The sequence below is a fragment of the Vombatus ursinus genome, unplaced genomic scaffold (genome assembly GCF_900497805.2).
Source record: "Vombatus ursinus unplaced genomic scaffold, bare-nosed wombat genome assembly UNPS02014945.1, whole genome shotgun sequence".
NCBI classification, from domain to species: domain Eukaryota; kingdom Metazoa; phylum Chordata; class Mammalia; order Diprotodontia; family Vombatidae; genus Vombatus; species Vombatus ursinus.
The window spans coordinates 1818713-1833306 of record NW_020954723.1 but is presented as its reverse complement, the minus strand read 5'-3'; the positions used below and the strand labels follow the sequence as shown (position 1 = coordinate 1833306).

At 35.9% G+C, this 14594-nt stretch overlaps 1 protein-coding gene across 5 annotated transcripts in view; it reads left to right on the top strand.

The window, feature by feature from the left end:
- LOC114029979 (pecanex-like protein 1) overlaps nucleotides 1-14594 on the top strand; it is a 238611-nt gene that overhangs the window by 167920 nt on the left and 56097 nt on the right. For all 5 annotated transcript variants that reach the window (XM_027844629.1, XM_027844628.1, XM_027844627.1 and 2 more), the window contains 5 exons: nucleotides 1572-1664; nucleotides 4405-4555; nucleotides 8623-8764; nucleotides 10061-10238; nucleotides 12412-12520. In XM_027844629.1, the coding sequence (XP_027700430.1) occupies nucleotides 1572-1664; nucleotides 4405-4555; nucleotides 8623-8764; nucleotides 10061-10238; nucleotides 12412-12520 (673 nt within the window). The remainder of the gene's footprint in view (nucleotides 1-1571; nucleotides 1665-4404; nucleotides 4556-8622; nucleotides 8765-10060; nucleotides 10239-12411; nucleotides 12521-14594) is intronic.

Genomic DNA, 14594 nt, shown 5'->3' with positions numbered 1-14594 from the left:
AGAGTATCAAAGTGGAGAGTGTAGTCAGCAGTATCAGATGATGGCAGAAGGTTAAGAAGGATGAGTATTAAGAACCGACCATCAGATTTGGCAATTAAGAAATCATTACTAACTTTGGAGAGAGCAGGTTCATTTAGAAATGAAGTGAGGAAAATACAAGCATTAGTGTTATCAACACAGAAAGAACAGGGTAGAGATAAGAATTGTTTGCATCATAAAATCAGACTTCAGATCTACCTTTATCCCATACCATCTAAGTACCTTCCAATGTGGAAAGTATAGGTAGAGTAAAATCCCTAGTGTTTTCAGAAGGCTAGTAAAGAAAATACCAGTACTTTTTTAAAACTAAGGCATTCATGTAATTCCCATAGTTTTGGTGAAGCTACAAAGCTCTTTTTTTTACTACATTGCTAAAGGCTTGAAGTAGTTCCCTCATTCAGAGCTCCACAGGTGTAACCCTAATAGATACCTATAAAATTCTACAAATATTCTTTAATATGTCTAGGGATCTATACATATATCCTCCACACATGAGAATTTGTTTGAGGGGAGAAAGGATGATCTTCTTTGGTTGGTCAGTGAAATTAGCTGCCTTAAATGGAGTGTTCTGATAGATGCTTGCTGAATTGAATTTCAGTCCAAGAAACAGATTGTTGAAACAGCTTCAGGAATTATAATTTAAACATTTATTTTTAGGTGAGAATGTAGTAAGAGTGTGGGTCTTTTTCATAATTACTAATTTCAAATAGTAGTAAATGCAAGTAATACTATTGAATTCATGGCAAGAGAATCAATATACAAAAGCTTCCCACTCTACACACATCTGAATTCTGGGGATTTTCTGTCACCATAGTTAGCTCCATGTCTCTGTCATATTTCTTTGGTTATCATCTGTATAATAATAAAAATAATACCTTATATGTAGGTTGCCTGATCCTTCTTGCAGTATATATTATTTCTTTTTTATATGTATACTTTACATGTTTTTAGTTATTGAGTTCTGTAGCCTAATTGCCTTCTCTTTTTGTCCCCTAACCTTTCTCCTCACACTTTGTAGGATTTTTGCACAGTTAGAATAGTAACTATCCAAAGAGTATATACGAGTTCAGCCTATAAAGTGGAAAGGAATTGTTCAGTGCCTGCTTATGGACTCGCCTCATTATTTTTCCTTTGCTATGTAATGGCATTTTAGAAGTAAATACCAAGCTTATGCAGCACTCTCTTTTTTTTTTTCCTGTGGAGAAATAGAGTATTGATCTAGTGGAAAGAATCCCTGTTTCAAAAAGTTTTCATTTATTTGTTAGGTCCATTAGTAAACATGAAAAATTCAATAAGTCATTAACTTACCCATTTTTTTTCATCTATATTTTAAAAACTAAACTAAAACTAAAAAGGTTGATGGACAAGGTTTATTTGTTATGATTATTGTGAATGAAGAAGAAATTAGAATAGTGAAAAGTAGCCATGGAAAAATTCCTTAATTTCATGGTGTTAATTGAGACTATGTAGGAAAGCAAGCATTTTTAAAAAATCAAATTAATTAATTTTGATGTTTCTATTTTATTCTATAGAGTGAACGGTTACAATCTGATCTCATAGTTTGCATAGTGATTGGTGTGCTGTATTTTGCAATTCATGTAAGCACAGTGTTCACAGTTTTACAGGTAAGTATATTAATCTTTCTTTTGAAACAAAAAACCCTTTTTAGCTTCTTATTGTTGATTCATTTCTGATTTGATTTGTAATGTTTCCTTGTTATAGTACAGTAGTTACTTAAAGAGGATGTTGTGTACATATCCAATTTTTAGTCTGAATGTGTAGACTGACATTTGATTTCATTTCATCTGAATGTAACATGTGTGTATGTGTATGTATATAAAATATACATGCATACGTTATCACAAACCTATTTCTAAACATGTCTGTATGAATTAGTAACGTGCTCTGCAGTTCAGCAGATAAAAGAAAACTCTTCTTCATCCCTAATCTAATCTAATAAGCAATTATTAAGCATCTACTGTATGCAAGGTACAAGGGATACAAAGATAAAACAAACCCTCGTGGAATTTTTCTTTAATTGAAGAGGTATAGATAGATAAGTAAGAAATACATGATTACTTGAGGAGGGAGAGAGCACTGAATTGGGTGCTTTTAGGTATTGCTTCCTGTGGTGTGTGGTACAAGATGAGCCTTGAAGAAAGACAGGGATCCTATCTTAGGTGGAGATGAGGAAACAGTATATTCTAGGCATGGGAGAGGGACAGCCTGTGCAAAGACACAGATATAGGAGATAGAATGCCAGGTTGGGGGAAGAGCAAGCAGGTGAGTTTGATTGGAATTGGGAGTATATAAAAAGGAATAATGTGAAAAAAAATGTGGTAATCTGGAATCATATTGTGAAGGTTTTTTAAATGCCAAAGGAATTTGCATCTTATCTTGGTAATAGTGGGGAGCCACAGAAGGTAGAGGAGCAGGAGGGTAATGTGGTCAGACTTGTACTTTAGGATTATTATTTTGGCAGCTGTATGGAGGGTGGATTTGAACTGTAAGAGACTAGGTGCAGGGAGACCAATTAGTCTGTTTCAGTTATTCTATGTGATTTATAATGGGATCCTGAACTAGTGTTACAACCTTGTGAATGGTTAAAGGTAATAGATGCAAAAAATGTTGTGAAATCTGAATCAGCAAGAATTGACACCAGAGTGGTTTGGGGAGTGAAAGGGAGAGAAGAGCTGAGGAATTGTCACTAGATTAAAAGGATAGTAGTGCTTTCAATAATAATAAAGAACTTTGGGGCGTAGGTGGAGGGATTTTAATTTAGGAAAAAAGATTAATTCCATTTTGGATGTTTTGGATTTCAGATGCCATTGGAACATTTAGTTTGAGATATTCCATGGATAAATAGTGTTCAAGAGCGACACCAAGGTTAGGTATCTAATTCTGGGATACATCCCATAGAGGTGAAAATTGCATCCATGGGATCTGATAATGTCGTCCAGGGAAAGCCATATAGATAAGAAAAGAAGCCTAGGATAGAACCTCAGGGGATACCAGGGTTTGGATGCGGGATATGCATGAGAATCCAGTAAAAGAAACCTAGAAGGAGCCAATCAGACATACAGGAGGAAAACCAGAAGAGAGAACAGTTACAATAAAATAGGGAAGAAGAGTGCCTAAGAAGGGAGACTTGTTGCCAGTGTAAATTACTTAAGAAAAGTTCACATTAGATTTAGCATTTAAGAGACTGTTAATAACCTTAGAGACCTATTTCAGTGGGGTGTGAACTTGGGATTCAGATTACAAGAGTTTGAGAAGTGAATGAGGATGAAGAGATGAGGGCAGTGAGATAGACAACTTTTCCTAGGAGTTTGTCAGGAAGAGGAAAAGAGATACAGAGCAATGACTTGAGGGAGAATGAAGTGAGGTTTTTTTTTAAGAGTGGCAAAAGTTTGGACATGTTTGTGAGTGGCCCGGAAGGAACTGTTGCATGTTGAGAAATTGAAAGTGATATAGAGAGGAAATCAACAAAAGTACAAGCTTCTAGCAGAGACAGAAATGGATGGGATCAAACACACACGCAAGTTAAAAAGAGGGCCTTGGCAAACAGAAGGGCCACATCTTCATTAGTGTGAGTGGCCAAAGAGGAGAGAATGTAATGAGAAGTTATGAGAAGTTTAAAAATACGGTATAAAAGACGAAATGTCTGTCCTCTCTTTTCTCAGTAAAGTAAGAAGTGAGGTCCTCTGCTGAGAAAACAACAGAGAAAGAGGCTTGAGGAGAGAAGAGAATGATTGGAACAGCTCCTGTAGGAGACTGCAGCAGAGGTTCACTTTAAGAATAAAAGGATTATAGTGCTTTGAGAACCCAGTTGAGTTAGAAAATACAAATTTTTAGTGGACCCTGTCAGTAGGATTGTGTTATTTCCTCTAGCAGCATGCAGTAGGACATGTCTGTTTTGTCTGCTTATTTAAAAGTATCATCTCTCTGTCGCTAGCTGACAACAACCTTGAGAGCCAAAGTAATTTCATAAATGGCTCTGAAAGTCACAGAGGATACTGATAGAACAGCAACATTTACCCACAGTTTTCTCTCCTAGCCATATCAGTAATATTTTGAGACACTTTTTTACCCCAAAGGAAGCCATATTGATTGTAAACATTCATGGTATATTGGTTACCTTTTACTTCCATAAATGATTTAAGCTTAAAAAAGAAAATAGAAATGTTTTCTGATTGTGGAGGCTAGAATTGAACTAATAACAGTCTGTTATTACTAGCCTATATTTGTATCTTCATGTTTACATGGGAAATCAAATTCAAAGAAATGACAAGTTAATTGTGAGTTTAGTCTTTGTCTCAAGACTATTTATTTATTTGATTTTCTTTAACTTTACTTTTTCTTTAGCCTGCTCTGAAGTATGTTCTCTATACCTTGGTGGGCTCAGTAGGCTTTTTAACACATTACATGCTGCCTCAGGTCCGGAAGCAGCTACCTTGGCACTGTTTCTCTCACCCACTGCTGAAAACCAAGGAATATTACCAATTTGAAGTTCGAAGTAAGTAAAATTATTAATGCATTCATTTTTAATTGGAAAAAATGCCATCCAGCTTTACAGTTAGATGTGAAAATCGTTTTACCATCTACCTGATTTCCTTTGGTGTAATTCTATAGTCAGCAAACTTTTCTGGAGAGCAAATTACTCATTGTTTGAAAACTCATTATCTTTTCAGGAATCAGACATTGCAAATTCTGTTCAGGAGGGCCCTTATATTTTCAAAGATTTAGTAGTCTTGGCTTATTAACTAAGTTGATTATGTTAATAGGACCATCACACCATATTTAGTACCTTTTCATGTTGACTAGCTTTGTCCAGAGAATCAACTCTCTTCGATAGGTAACACTGTCCCACCATTTCATAATACTCACTTTGATATCTAATATGGTGCACACCCATCACCATATCTAGAAAAATAACTCAAAAGCAAATATCCTACAGAAGATAGATCACCATCATCAACCATCATCATCGTCATCACATGCAAATAATAGCGTGCATGTCTATTATACATTTTATGTTCAAAAGGTGAGCAATTTTTATTGAGAAAACTTTTACTTATAATATTAATAATAATAGCATATATTTACATAGTTGTTTAGTTTTCAAAATGTTTCTCATACATTATCACTTTTTTATTCCTAAAACAACCCCCTGAAACATGGAGAAGCATTATTCTTTTTGTTTTATAGGTAAGGAGAGTAAAGTTTTGAGAAGTAAAATAATGGCTCAGGCTTATACACCTTATAATTGTCAGAGCTGGGGTTCAGATTTTCAGTATACAAACTAAATTAAGATTATTGTTAAACCCACATAAATTATCAGCATTTCTATGTATTACTAACAAAATCCAGCAGCAAGAGATAGAAAGAGAAATTCCATTTAAAATAACTGCAGACAATGTAAAATATTTGGGAGTCTATCTGCCAAGATGAAGCCAGGAGCTGTATGAACACAATTACAAAACACTTTTCACACAAATAAAGTCAGATCTAAATAATTGGAAAAATATTTGTTGCTCATGGGTAGGCCAAGCTAATATAATAAAAATGACCATTCTACCTAAATTAATTTACTTATTCAGTGCCATACCAATCAAACTACCAAAAATTATTTTATAGAGCTAGAAAAAATAATAACAAAATTCGTCTGGAAAAACAAAAGGTCCAGAATATCAAGGGAATTAATGAAAAGAAATGCAAGGGAAGGTGACCTAGCCATACCAGATTTAGAGCTATATAATGAAGCAGCAATCATCAAAACTACTTGGTACTGGCTAAGAAATAGAGTGGAATAGGTTAGGTACACAGGATCAGTGGAATAGGTTAGGTACACAGGACATAGTAGTCAATGACTCTAGTAATCTACTGTTTGATAAACCCAAAGACCCAGCTTATGGGATAAGAACTCAATATTTGACAAAAACTGCTGGGTAAACTGGAAAATAGTATGGCAGAAACTAGGCATAGACCAACACCTTACACCATATACCATGATAAGGTCAAAATGGACACATGATTTAGATATAAAGGGTGAAACTATAAGCAAATTAGGAAAACAGGGAGTAGTTCATCAGTCAGATCTATGGAGCAGGGAAGAATTTATGACCAAACAAGAGATAGAGAACATTATGAAATGCAAAATGGATAATTTTGATTACATTAATTTAAAACGTTTTTGCACAAATAAAGCCAATGCAACCAAGATTAGAAGGGAAGCAGAAAGCTAGGAAACAATTTTTGCAGCCATTATCTCTGATAAAAGCCTCATTTCTAAAATATATAGAGAGCTGAGTCAAACATGGAAGAATACAAGTCATTCCCTAATTGATAAATGGTCAGAAGATCTTATCAGTTTTTGGATGAAGAAATTAAAGCTGTCTATAGTCACATGAAAAAATGCACTAAATCACTATTGATTAGAGAAATGCAAATTAAAACAACTGAGGTACCACATCACACCTATCAGATTGGTTAACATGATAAAAAAAGAAAATGACGTAAGTTGGAGAAAATGTAGAAAAATTGGAACACTAAAGCATTGTTGGTGGTATTGTGAACTGATCCAAAGATTCTGGACAGCAGTTTGGAACTATGCCTAAAGTGCCATAAAACTGTGCAAACTTTTTGATCCAGCACTACTAATACTAGGTCTGTATCCCAAAGAGATCATAAAAACGGGAAAAGGACCCACATGTACAAAAATATTTATAGCAGCTCTTTTTGTGGTGACCAAGATTTGGAAATTGAGGGGATGCCCATCAATTGGAGAATAGCTGAACAAGTTGTGGTATGTGAATGTAATGAAATACTATTTTTCCATAAGAAATGATGAGCAGATGGGTTTCAGAAAAACCTGGAAAGACTTACATGAATTGATACTGAGTGAAATGAGCAGAACCAGGAGAATATTGTACACAATAGCAACAACATTGTACGATGACCAACTTTGATAAGCTTAGCTCTTCTCAGCAATTGATCTAAAACAATTCCAAAAGATTCATGATGGAAAATGTTGCCACATCCAGAAAAAGAACTATGGAGTCTGAATGCAGAGTGAAATATACTATTTTCTCTCTATCTCTTTTTTTCCCTTTCTCCTGGTTTTTCCCTTTTGTTCTGATTCTTTTTTCACAACATGACTAGTATGGAAATGTGTTTAACAAAAAAAAACCAAACTATTGTTAATCATATAATTTTCGACTCTAAAGATTTTTTTTGAACATTTGTTGTCTTCTGAAAACTTCTCACTTAGCAAATTATATAAAATATATACTTTTTTAGTTTATTTGTAATTAGACATCTTAATAGCAGCATTATATTGACAACGCCTTACAGTACTTAATTTTTAGTGGGCATTTTCCTGACTGTGATATTGTATCACACTAAATGTATTTATTTTGTTGACTTGTCAAAAAATGGTCTAGTCAAAATTTGTATTATTTAGAAAAATGCTATTGAATTAAACAAGAGCATGAAAATATTTCACACATCCAGTAGCTTATTAAAACATGATGACATTGTTTTCAGTAATTCAGGCACGTCAGATTAAAACTCGTTTGACCTTGGGAATTTTCTTCAATGAAACAAATGTTTGAGATATTTGAAAAAAAGTTGTATTATGAATAGAGTTTTTTGACGACATATGGAATCCTACACTATTTTCAGAGCACTTCTTCAGGCTCTAAGGTGTCTTTTCCACTTACACATGCATGTCTGCTTACATATGTCTGGGTACAGCATTAGGAAGCAAATGTTTGTCATTTTCTTTTTGGTAAAAAAATATCTTTGTGAAAGTTTAAGTGATTTATTTATGAATATTAGTCATAGCAGCAAAAAGTTTATGACTTTTTAGATCTTTAGGGGCTTAGTGAATGAAATTTACAAAAGTCTTAGAACTGTACATCTGATTTGTAATTGACTTGAACTAATTGCTTCTGTTAGATCTGTGATTTAAGCTGTACTAGTATTCCCTCCATAAAGCAGATCACAACCTCTCTATGCCTTAATCTATAGCTAAAACTAGTTCTTCACCAGGTGATCAAACATATTGATCTTTCTGGGCCTTAAAATTATTTGTTCACTTGTTGTTCTTTTGGTACAATTTTGCATCTTCTTCAAAATAAATGTGTGTGATATATACATTGGTACACCTTTGCTAGCTTAAATAGGCTGGTGCTAAATAAGCATATCTGTCTGTCCCTGGGCACATTCTCTGAAATCTTTCCAAGTAAATCCTGCAAAGGCTTAGGTTGTGCTACATGTAGCCTTCAAAACCCTAGGTTTACCTTCTGCCTTAGGATAAGTTACAGAAATAAAATTTTAATGAAGAAAGTGGGCTATAACCCTTAATACTATAATCTTATAGGTGCAAGTTGTTGATTTCATAGATCACTTAAAAGTTGGTAATGGATCGGGTATGAAATACTGAATTTTGTACATATTTTGCTTGCATTAACCTATAATTGCTATTTGAATATTACAAGATTTCCCTTTCTTATCCAGTGACCAAGCTATCTATAATTCCAAGATGACACATAGTATGTGTGTTTTTTGTTACCCTGTTAGATGCAGCCCATGTTATGTGGTTTGAGAAACTTCATGTATGGCTTATTTTTGTGGAGAAGAATGTTATCTACCCATTGATCGTTCTTAATGAGCTCAGTAGCAGTGCAAAGACTATTGCTAGTCCTAAGAAACTGGATACTGAGTAAGTATAAAAGTCTTTTAATACTAGACTGCCCTACCAAGATCTGTTCTAAGCAAAATTGTGAGGTAACCGATAAACAAATATTTATTGATTTCCTATTATGTGCTAGACACCATCATAGCTGAGAAGTTTTTAAAAATGGCTTTGTTTCTTTCCTTTTTTTTTTCATTCTGCTTTTCACTTCTTGATCCAGATACCCTTACTGTTCTCCCTGTAGCACTATAACCTATTTTAAAAATTGATGTTCCAAATGACCAGCCACTGTTGTTGGTTACTATTCTTAAAGCATTTTTTCTCTTTTAAAAAAATATATGGATTCCCCTCCCCCATCTCCTCTTTTTTTCCACTCATACTGCCACTAGCCCAGTTCAGGCCCTTAGCACCTCTAGCCCAGACTATTTGCCTCATAACTAGTTTCTTTGTTCTTATCTCTTCCTTCTCTAACCCATTGCAGTTGACAGAATGATCTTTCTAAGGTACAAGTCTGTCCATGTCATTCTGCTGCCCAAAAACTATTGCCTTTATATTAAACTCTGGAATTCTAGTTCCAGAGTCTGATTTCCCTGTCCTTCCTAGTGTGATTTTATAATGAGGCAGTGCTACTCTTCATCTAGTCTACATTCCAGTCAAATGGGACCATAAGTTGTTCCTTGAACTTAGCATTCCGTCTTCCATCTCTGTGGATCCATGAAGGCCATTTCCTGTGCCTGAAATCCACTCTTTCTCCAAGTCTGCCTTTCAGAATTCTCTTCCTTCAGGTTTTGTTGAGGTGCCCCTTGTTCCCTAATTCTCCAAGCTGAAAATAATTGTCTTCCCCATAGGTTTTCTTAAAGTACAGTACTTGTATCTTTCCTTTTCCCTCATCAAACTGTCTTGTATTGTACTTAGGTGTGTACAAGATGTTTTCCTTCCCTGCTCTCAAGTAGAGTACAACTTCCTTGCAGACAGAAATAGTGTCCTTTTTTTGTTGCTGTTCCTAAAACAGGGCCCAACAGTGCCTAGCACATAGTAGACACTTAATGGGAGTTTGTTGATTGAGTAAATGAAAAATGCTGCATGTTTTAAAAAATTTTTTAGTAGTTAGGCTCCTTTAGGATTTGACTTAATTGGACTAGGAAGTTTCGTAACATGTAAAACCCAAGAATGTTATTTGAGTTAACCAATAGAAAATCATTTGCATTTCATCCAGAAAGTAAAAGCCAAGTAAATTCAACCTTTTAAGAGTGGTAATTAGTTTGCATTTATCAGATTTGTCACAGTCAGTAGCTGATGAATTTTGCTTTTATCCTATTATAGGTTAGGTGCTTTAATGATCACCATTGCTGGTTTGAAGTTGCTACGTTCTTCTTTCAGCAGCCCAACTTGTCAGTATGTCACCGTCATCTTCACTGTGCTCTTTTTCAAATTTGACTATGAGGCTTTGTCAGAGACAATGCTATTAGATCTCTTCTTCATGTCCATATTCTTCAACAAGGTAACTCAGCATCGAAAGTTTTGTCTTCAGCTTTAGAAACTCTGGCCTGAACAATAACAATAGAATACTTTGGGATCATTATGCCAAAATTTGGCTTGACCCTACTTCCCCAGCAGCAAATTTGTTTTCTCAGTATTGAAGGTAGAAGAGAAATGTAAGGCATAGTCCCTGCTAGGGAGGTGATGTTCTTATCTAAGTGCTAAACTGTGATGTTTACTAATAAATGCAACAGAATTGTAGAGAAGAAAGAAATAGTCTGTTCTGGAGTAATTCAGAAAGGCTTCCTGAAAGAGGCAGAACTTGAGCTAGGCCCTGAAGAGTAGGTGGTATTCACGCACAGAGAGAAAAGATGGTTGGATCGTCCAAGTTGCTTTGGGGGTAGGGAAGGGCAAGCAGAAATAATAAGCAAAAGTATATAGGCAGAAATGAGTGTAGTGTCATGTGGGGAGAAGGGAGGAAGTCAGTCTTGTTGGAACACATCATTATGGATTGGAGAAGAGTTGTAATTAAGATTAGATAAGTAGAGTCTTGATTACAGAAGGCCTTGAAAACCAGATAGAAGTGGGAGTCTTAGATTCTTAAGAAGGTAAGTGAGACGATGAAAGTTATATTGTGGGAAGATCAGTCACAGTATGTAGAATGAATTTTAATAGTAGGAAGATCCTGGATGCGGAGAGAATAGTTAGAAAGTTATTGTAATCCAGTTGTTATTTTTCTTTTCAGTTGTTTGATGTTGAGGGCAGTGTTAGCAATAAAACTATAGAAGGAGTTCAACATTTCTCTTCTTAAAAGTTTTTAACTAGAGAAATAGGGATAAAGATGGGGCCTGTGATTTCATTCCAATGAGAAATGCTAGGTGAGAAACTTCCACTGCCAGTGTAGATTGGCCCTTTGTCTGCAACTTATATCTTATGAATCTGCCCAGAGCACTGAGAAGTTAAGTAACTTACTGAGGGTCGCACAGCCATTATCTGTCAGAGAGGAAACATAAATTCTCAGGTCTTTCTTGCCTTTGAAGATAGCTCTGTATCGATTATACCATGCTGCCTCTATTTAATCTGACCACTGCTTTTATGAAAGGTTATCAGTTTCATTATTATGATCATCAGTGTCTTACCTCTGGGGTATTTGCACAATGTGAGATTTTACCACATCAACTACTGTGCTTGAGTATCCTTTTATTTCCTTTCCTGATGAACAGGGAAATGATCAGAATAGAAATGAACAGTGGAACAGAGAAGTGTTTTTAAGATATTGAGAATCAACAGAAGGAACATGTGATTGCTGTAAAGCTTTAAACCTTTAGATTAAAGTTAGACCTTATCTTGCTAATCTGTAAGAAAATAAAGTTGCAGGGGGACGGTCATTTAAACAAAAAAATCCACAGTTCTAGTATCATGCCTTTTTTGGTTGAGGAAGCTCATCTTCCCAACCTATAGTCGCTAGGTAGAATGATTCTATGAATATGATAATGTTGATAATAATTACTGACATTTAAATAGCACTTAGACTACGTGCCAGGCACTGTGGTAAGTGCTTTACAATTATCATCTCATTTGGTCCTCACAACAACTATGAGAGGTAAGTGCTATTATTATCTCCATTTTACAGTTGAGGAAGTTGAGGCAGATTAAGTGACTTGCCCAGGATCACATAGCTAGGAAATTTCTGAGACTGAATTTGAACTCTAGTCTTCCTGACTCCAGGATTGTGGTGTATGAATTGTGGTAGAATATATGTTTGTAGTTGAAGAGCTAATGAAAATATTTACTATTAATGTATTTTTTATCATTCTGACAAAAATACCCAGTTAAGTTAGTTATTTTAAAGGAATCACCTGATACCTAAAGTATTTGTGCACTTTGCTTCTTCCACAAGGTTCCACCCCCTCCCCCTTTCCCCTTGGCACCTAACTGCAGTGCCACTAAAAGCCATCAAAGTAAACCAAAGTCAAACTCAACATGAAACAGGTCATGGATAATGATCCTTATTCTTTAAAATATACTGCAGTCTTAGGAGACATAAAATTTCTAACTGCTGACTCAGATATCAAAAGATCTGCCATTTTCTTGTTAAGAAAAGATACAATAGTCTCCTTTAGTTTCTTAAATTATAAATAATTTTGATGATAAGATTTTCTTACTAATTTTTCTTTTCTGTTCTTTTCTTGCAGCTTTGGGAACTTCTATATAAGTTGCGGTTTGTGTATACTTATATTGCACCATGGCAGATTACATGGGGCTCTGCTTTTCATGCTTTTGCCCAGCCTTTTGCTGTGCCTCGTATCCTTCTGTTTAAAACTTTGCAAGAATACATTTACTTTTTTTTTGTAGGAAAGGCATGTTGTATATTGTTCATTATGGACTAAAGCAACCAACTAATTATCAAGCACTGAAGTGCTTACATTCTGTTGGGGGAGACATCTGGTACATTTATCGATATATACAGAGTAAATAAGTATATGTAGGATAAATACAAAACTAATTCATGGTGGTTAATTATAGGGTTGTTAGGCTGGAAAAACGTTAGCCATTTGAAGAGCTCAAGATAAAGGTGGTGTTTTAGTTAAATATTGAAGGAAGTAAGGAATGCCTTGAAGTGGAGGTGAAGATGGAGTCCATTCCATGGAAAGGGGGCAGCCAGCCTATAGAAAGAAGTAGTGGAGAATATAAGGAGCAAAGAGAAGTACTCTGGGGAGTAAACTTGCCTCATACTTCACTAAAAAAAATGGGACCATTTACTAGAAAGCTCCCCTTTCTCTCTTAATCCTTTTGCCACTTTCTCTGCCTTCATCACTGTTTCACATTGCCAAAGCAAACCCCTCTACGTTCACAAGAGATTCCTTTTCATCATCTTCTCCAGCATATTGCCTTCTATATGATCCCCACTCTCATTATCTTCGATTTCTCCCTGTCTAGTGACTACCTTTCTACTGCCTATAAACATGCCCATTTCTCCTCCATCTTCAAAAAACCCTCACTTGATCCATCCTTGCTAGCTGTCATGCTATATTCTGACTTAACTCCTTGAGGAGACTGTTTAGGATCTGTGCTTCTTCTATTTCCTTTCCCTCACTCTCTTCTTAACTCTCTTTAATCTGGCTTCTGTCTTGATCATTCAACTGAAAGTGCTGTCTTCAGAGTTGCCAATAGTCTCTTTAACTTGCAAATCCAGTAGCTTTTTCTCAGTCCTCATCCTTCTTGACCCTTCTGTGTCTTTTGACACTGTTGATCACCCTTTTATTGATACTTTCTTCTATCTAGGTTTTCATGGTAATGCCCTTCTATTACCTTTCTGCCCATTCCTTCTAAGTTTCCTTTGCTGGATCTTCGTCTGGGTCACACTTGTTAACCATCAGTGTCCCCTAAGGCTTTTTCCTGGGCCCTTTTCTCTTCTATACCATTTCACTTGGTAATCTAATCAGCTCCCATGGAATAGATTCTTATCCCTATGTTGATAACTTTCAGACTTGCTTGTCCAGCCCTATGCTCTCTCCTGATCTCTGGTCTCACATCTCTACCTACCTATTGGACATCTCAGACTGGATTTTTTATAGACATTTTTAACTGAACCCGACTAAAACTAAACTCCTTCTCTTTCCCTCAAACCCTCTTTTCTTTGTAACTTCCTTATTACCATCAGAGGTACCAGCATCCTTTTAGTCTCCCAGGTTTCCAATTTATGTGCCATCGTCAACTCCCAATCTGTTGCTAAAACTTTTTGATTTTATCTTTGTTAACGTCTTTTGTACCCTTCTCTCCTCTGATACTGCCGTTTCCCTGGTATAGACTCTTTATCATCTCCTACCTGGACTATTTCAATAGTCTGCTGGTGGCTTTCCCTGCCACACTTCAGTCTGTCCTACACTCAGTTGTTAAATGGGTCTTCCTAAGGGGCAATTCTAACTATATCACCCTCCTATTCAGTCAGCTCTAGCAGCTACCTGTTAACTCCAGAATCAAATATAATATCCTGTTTTGCTTTTAGATCCCTCCATAACCTCACCCTTTCCTATCTTTCCAGTCCTCTTACACAACCCCTCCTCCAGCCCCAGCTCCCACCTCCATATAATCTGCCATCCAGTGACACTGGCATGATGACTGGCATGGATGACACTGTATCTTTTGACTCTGGGCCTTTTCCCTATCTGTCTTTCATGCCTGAAACTCTGCCCTTCCTCATCTCTACCTCTGAGCTTTCTTGGCTTCCTTCCAGTTTCAGTTAAGTCACACCTTCTGCAAGAAGCTTTTCCCAATCCCCATTAGTGTTAATCTCTTTCTTGTGCACATTATCTCCAATTTATCGTGTGTGTGTGTGTGTGTGTGTGTGTGTGTGTGTGTGTGTGTGTGTGTGTGT